Source organism: Mandrillus leucophaeus, unplaced genomic scaffold (assembly GCF_000951045.1).
Source record: "Mandrillus leucophaeus isolate KB7577 unplaced genomic scaffold, Mleu.le_1.0 Scaffold121, whole genome shotgun sequence".
NCBI classification, from domain to species: Eukaryota; Metazoa; Chordata; class Mammalia; order Primates; family Cercopithecidae; genus Mandrillus; species Mandrillus leucophaeus.
The window spans coordinates 1,278,376-1,284,706 of NW_012100432.1; the positions used below are offsets into that span (position 1 = coordinate 1,278,376).

The following is a 6,331-nucleotide window of genomic DNA, read 5'->3' on the forward strand; positions in this document are numbered from 1 at the left end:
GGAGTTTTTCAAGAAACTATTTAAGTTCACTTTAACTTACAGAAGTATTGAGAGATTTGAGTGTATAACAATCAAAATATGATCAGTGTGAGTATCAGCTATTTATTTGTAGATAAAGAGTAATACATGGTAATATGTAGCCAGAAACTTAAACAGCTGTTTGTCATTTTAAAATACAATGGAAAACACTTGAAAATTTTCAGTGAATTGATCTTATTAATGTTAATAAGGATTTAAAAAAGAATGTTTAATATTATAAAATTGAAAGGTTTAGGAAAGAGTTTTATTGCACTCTTTTCTCTGCAAATGAAGTTTTTTCTACTAGTGGATACTTTAAAGGGACTACTTCATAATTCCGAAACGTCTAGTTTCAAATGCTTCACAGAATTTTGTAACTTAAGTTTCAGTCTCCCCTTATCCACGACTTTGCTTTCTGTGGTTTCAGTTACTCAGGTCAACCACAGTCTGATTACAGGTCAGTACAGTACAATAAGATATTTTGAGAGAAAGAGACAGAGAAATCACATTTACATAACTTTTATTACAGTGAATTCTTATAACTGTTCTATTTTGTTATTGTTTATCTCTTGCTGTCCCTAATTTATAAATAGAACTTTATCATAGGTGTATATGTTTAGGAAAAAACAGTGTATAGAGGGTTCTATACTATCCATGGTTTCAGACATTCACTGGGGGTCTTGGAACGTATGTCCCATGGGTAAGAGGGAACTGCTGTATTTTCTAATTCTATACAATTCTTATTGCTTATCTGTCCTGTCATTCTGCCCTTGAATATTACCAAAAAGAAAAAAAAAAAAATCAAGCTGACAAAAAGCTATTAGACTGCTTTTTACCACTAAAATGAAGAAAATTAATTTTATGAATCTGGCTCACACTGAAAGAATATTTATTAATGCTACAAATCAGAGATCCAATGACAGAAACACTGTCTGGAATACAAAAAGAACAAAAATGAGGTCATTTGAATTGCCCTGAAAAACTCCAAATTCTTCAAGATGTCTTACTTGTATTCATACTCTGAAGTACCAGTGTTTTAATTTTATCTAAAAAATGAGTTTTCTTTTCTTTTTTTTTTGAGATGGAGTCTTGCTCTGTCGCCCAGGCTGGAGTGCAGTGCCGCAATCTTGGCTCATTGCAACCTCCACCTCCCAGGTTCAAGCAATTCTCCTGCCTCAGCCTCCCGAGTAGCTAGGATCACAGGCACACCCCACCACGCCAGGATAATTTTTGTATTTTTAGTAGAGATGGGGTTTCACCAAACTGTTGGTCATGCTGGTCTTGAACTCCTGACATCAGGTGACCCGCCCGCTTTGGCCTCCCAAAGTGCTGGGATTACAGGCGTGAGCCACGACACCCAGCCGTAAATGAGAGTTTTTATGTGCAAGTAAAGGCAGTTAAATAACTTTCAGTAATAAAATGCATCAAAATATTTCACAGGTTTAAAACACAGCCTGGTTACCTTTTTGAATAAAATAACACTTGGAAGAAAGCATAGCTATTTTTAAAAGCTATTCCATGCCTTCCTTGTGTTTGAAATTTCAAGAAAAAATAAAATGATAAATCACACAGAATTATAAAATGTCAAATTTAAGTTAATTCCTATAATTTTTCCATTTTGTTATGAATATTCTGTAATATCAAACATTCATTTTTAATGTGCTAAAAATATGGGTTTACAAAATATGAACAGGTAATTTTTAAAGAGCAAATTATGTTAAGAACTTTATTATTTTTGATTCATTTTATAGGGTAGTAAAATAATACTTCTTCAAAATCATTTAAATGTTATTGATGCCACTGCAAAATCATTATAAATTTTCTCCATTATCCAATCACATCTAGATAACATTGAATATGTACAGGTTTCTCTGGATAGGTACCAAAAGGTACCACATTTTATACAGACTTAATTGTGAAAGCTGGGTGAAATAAAATTTCAGACCAAAATTTTATTTTTAAGTTTAAATCATTCACTCTTTAAATTTCAGACAGTGTCAGTGTTACTCTTACTTTTAAAGGAAAAAAAATTAGTTTAAAATTTAATGACCACCGATGTAATAATTTTTTACTTTAACACAATGTACATTTTCATGAGTAGTAATTAAGATATGTTGAAAATTTAAATGTGAAAGATTTCAAAGTTTCAGTATGTTAACATTACTCTTTAAATGTTCTTAATATATATAAACACTTACCAATTATAGATACAACTAGTTGTATATCTATAATACATATATGAACACCACTCTTCTTCCCTAGCCATATTGATATGAGGATAAAGTAATAAATCTCTGTGCTATTCAAGGGAAAAAAAAATGAATGCTTTAAAAAATAAATCTTTAAAGAATAGTTTCAAAAATAAAGTTCAAATATTGCACAAAATAATTTAATTGTAAATATTACTATATAGTGTAAAACAATTTAAAAAAAATTTTTATGCTCTACAGTAAATCCCATTTTCTAATTCTATAAAAGAATTTATTGGAAGTCCACATTAAATGTTTAGATATTAAATGTTTACATTCAGTTTGACGGGAATTCAATTTTCACACGTTAACTGAGCCTTTGTCTTAAAAGTTCATCTATTTGAGTTTTATACATATTTTTTACATCTTCGAGATCTAATCGAAGTTCTTCCGCCTCTTCTGCTTTTTCTCCATACATCTGCAGAATAGTGTTGTATCTTTGATCCAAATCCTGCAAAATGTATTTGTTTACAATTTTTAAAATAACTACACAAAACATCTTTAATGTTTATATTGCCATAGGAGTCAACAATGAAAACACTACAATTTAAATAAAAGTATATACTCATCTCTTTTAAAAATTAAACTCACACTTCAATGTTGAACTAAATAGCAAAAAAAGGAATTAAAGAAAAAAAACAAGCTAGAAGGCTATCAATTTTACCCCCTCTCTTCACTAAATCTACAATTCTTCCCATTTATGAGTTCTCTCCCATTAATGTAAGCACATCTGATATAAAATTTAGTCTCTTTGTTCCGTGGTGGTGTAAGTATTACCTGGCATTTAGCCCACAGGAAAGATCAAAAGAAAACATATTCTCACTTATGGCTTAACAGTGTCTTCTAACATCCAGATAAGACAATTGTGATGATACATATAACATCAATCAATAGAATATTACTAAGATCATACAAAGTTCAATGTTATAAATGAAGCGTAGCCAAATCTAGTTCTTTTCCTATACTGGGACTAAATGTGATTGTGAAAATTACTTTGAATATGTAAAGACACAAGCAAGATAAAAGATTCATTTTTAAAGTTCTTTGCTCAAATATTAATACTCTTTAATTTTCAAAAAAATCACTAACACATACTATAAACTAAAAACATGAGATTTAATGTAAATGAACTAAAATATCTTAGAATCATCCTTAGGTGAAGAATACTTACTCTTAGCTGAGTTCTAAGTTTGGGTATCTCCTTCACCTTCTCTTCAAGTTCATCATTTTGATTTGTTAATTTAACTAGTTCTTCAGCCATTATTGATCGAGTTTTTTCTAGATTGCCAATTTCTAGCTGAGAAGCATTACCACAAAATAGTTTAAATCAAAACATATCTTTTTTAATACTCCCACTAATATAAAAATATTTAATGGGGTTTTTTTTTTGAAATAGATATGTCAACATACAACCTTGAGCTAGCTCTTTCTTAAGGGAACAGTGGCAGAAAAAGGGTGCCAACTTTCCTGAGAGATATACCATTTATAAGATTTACTATGCAACAGAGATAAAGAAGAAAATCCAACTTTTTGTTTGAAAATATTCAACCGTATATTTTTCTAATCTAAGGAAATGACATATATTTCAGTTATTCTAAATTACTACAAGAACCCAGAGAAATAAAAACATACTTTAATGTAGCCCCACCTGTGTAGGTTGTATCGACAGAAGCGTTCATCACTACCAAAGAAATTTATTAGGTCCTTGTATAGCGTACTGGTTATACAAACATCTGGGATTAAGATTAGTCTGATCTACTTTTTGCCAATTCAAGTTCTTTAATAGAGTAATATTTTCATATAACTGAAAGTATATAATGGGAGTTGAATTTTTACCTACTTCTGAGTGTATTGTGTTTAACACTGAAAAAAGGTATCCTGATTCAAAATGCTTGAGACCAGGAATGTTTCAAATTTCTTTTTCTTTTTCAGATTATGGAATAATTGTATTATGTACTTACTGGTTGAGCATCCCAAATCTGGAAATCCAAAATGCTCATTTGAGCACTTCCTTTGAGCAGCATGTCAGCACTCAAAGTTTTGGATTTGGGGGCATTTCAGATTTCTGACCTGGGAAGCTCAACCTGTAAAACATTTTAACATTTCTGACTGCATAAAGTTTCTTAAAAGCCAAAAAGGTAAGATGGAAGGATGCTCCCTCAACAACTCCTGTTGTTTCCTCCCATGTACAGTGTGTTACAGTTCGAACATCTCATCCCTTTATCCCTTCCTTCCCGGGGTAGTTGGCACAACTTATCTAAGAGGTAAATCTGAATAGAACAGGCATTCACAGCTCAGCAACTTCCCTTTATTCTGTTGGGAAACAGCTGCTTGAAAGAAGGAGGCATTCTCTGCTCCTAGATGCTTATGTCTTATGTAGGCAGGTTGTAACACATGGGAGGCCTGCTCCAGCCCAGTATTTCCTGTGACAGATCACTCAAAACTGCCTAATTCTGGCAATCAGCAGATTCAGTTGGCTGTTATCCTTAGCTAATTTCTCTTTTTAGCCTTTATCACTGATATATGTGATACATTTTGGGCTTCACATGCCACTACATCATCTTGTTTCTCAATTTGCTCAGAATTCAGATGGCAATGAAGGGTGCTATTTATTGGGCCTCAAAACTTCATTTACTTCTATAGCAAATTTAATTTTTCCAATACCTGTAAATGAGTAATTTCCCCTTCCCTTAGCTTTAGCTGAGACTGTAGGTTTTCAATAATGCTTGATCCTGCTCCCATCCTTACAGCATCATAAAGATTGCTTCCATTTGCTGATACAGACATTGGTCCAAATGAGTGATCATGAGATTCATCCTATGTTAATTAAGAAAGTTTACACAGTTACTCAGTTATTATAGCTTGTCTTCCATTACCAGGTTCTAACAAAAATGGTTCTGTCAATTTTTGCTTTAAATGTCTTCTCAAAGGCAAAAAATCATTCATGTATTTCCTCTCACTACAATTAGCACTCCTCCACAAGTATTCAGATGAATTGCCTACAGAATAGCAAGGTCATGATGACAGACAATATTGCCATTTGCATATTTCCTTTATTATTATTCTAAGAACTAAGCACATATAAAACATTAAACATCACCTGAGACAGAAAAGATGTCTGTAGTCCTGCCATATCAACACCACTTATTGAACTTGAGCGTGACATGGTGGGAGTGCTAGAAACAGAAAATGGCTTGCGTTCCTTAGGGAGTAAAAAAAATTATGTTCAGATTAAAGAGCAAAGAGATAAGCAAAGAAAGCAAGCACATTTCCCAGGGTTAACGAGAACAAAGATTCAGTCTTTTAAAAAAGCCACACTACAAAGGAATTCAATACAATCAAAAGAAGAAAAAAAAAATTTTTTTAAGATTCATTCTAATTTCCCCATAAAATGGCTTCTGAAGTCTTATCAGAAAGATAGTATTTGGCCAGATGTGGTGGCCCATGCCTGTTATCCCAGCACTTTGGGAGGCCAAGGAGGGTGGATCACCTGAGGTTGGGAGTTCAAGACCAACCTGATCAACATGGAAAAACCCCATCTCTACTAAAAATACAAAATTAGCTGGGCGTGGTGATGCATGCCTGTAATCCCAGCTACTTGGGAGGCTGAGGCACAAGAATAGCTTGAACCCGGGAGGTGGAGGTTGTGGTGAGCCAAGATAGCACCATTGCACTCCAGTCTGGGCAACAAGAGTAAAACTCAGTTTCAAAAAAAAAAAAAAGTACAATATTTACTAATTAAAACTGTAGATAGACTTGGTTGGATCATCACAGGACCCATTTATTACAACAATGTAATTTGTTGGGTTTTATAATGGAATGAGAATGTTTCTGTTAAGTTTCATATTCTACAATATACTATCAATTAAACCTATTTTTTTAACATAAAATTTCTAATGAGTGTTACAAACCATAAAATTTCTGGCTTATCCATTTTATTTTTAATGTATTCTTAAAACTCCAAATAAATTCAATAGGTAATTTAAATTTACCTGTCAGCAGTTTAAATATATTATGCTAACTCCAAGTACACGGTAATTCTTTCAATACGGAAAATTCATTTT

General features: G+C 32.5%; 1 protein-coding gene across 2 annotated transcripts in view; it reads right to left on the minus strand.

The window, feature by feature from the left end:
- Positions 1 to 521: 521 nt before the first annotated feature.
- TMF1 (TATA element modulatory factor 1) overlaps positions 522 to 6,331 on the minus strand; it is a 31,399-nt gene continuing 25,589 nt past the window's right edge. For both annotated transcript variants that reach the window (XM_011970937.1, XM_011970931.1), the window contains exons 14-17: positions 5,368 to 5,469; positions 4,932 to 5,084; positions 3,439 to 3,564; positions 522 to 2,718 (exon numbers count right to left, since the gene is read on the minus strand). In XM_011970937.1, the coding sequence (XP_011826327.1) occupies positions 2,575 to 2,718; positions 3,439 to 3,564; positions 4,932 to 5,084; positions 5,368 to 5,469 (525 nt within the window). In that variant the 3' untranslated portion in view covers positions 522 to 2,574. The remainder of the gene's footprint in view (positions 2,719 to 3,438; positions 3,565 to 4,931; positions 5,085 to 5,367; positions 5,470 to 6,331) is intronic.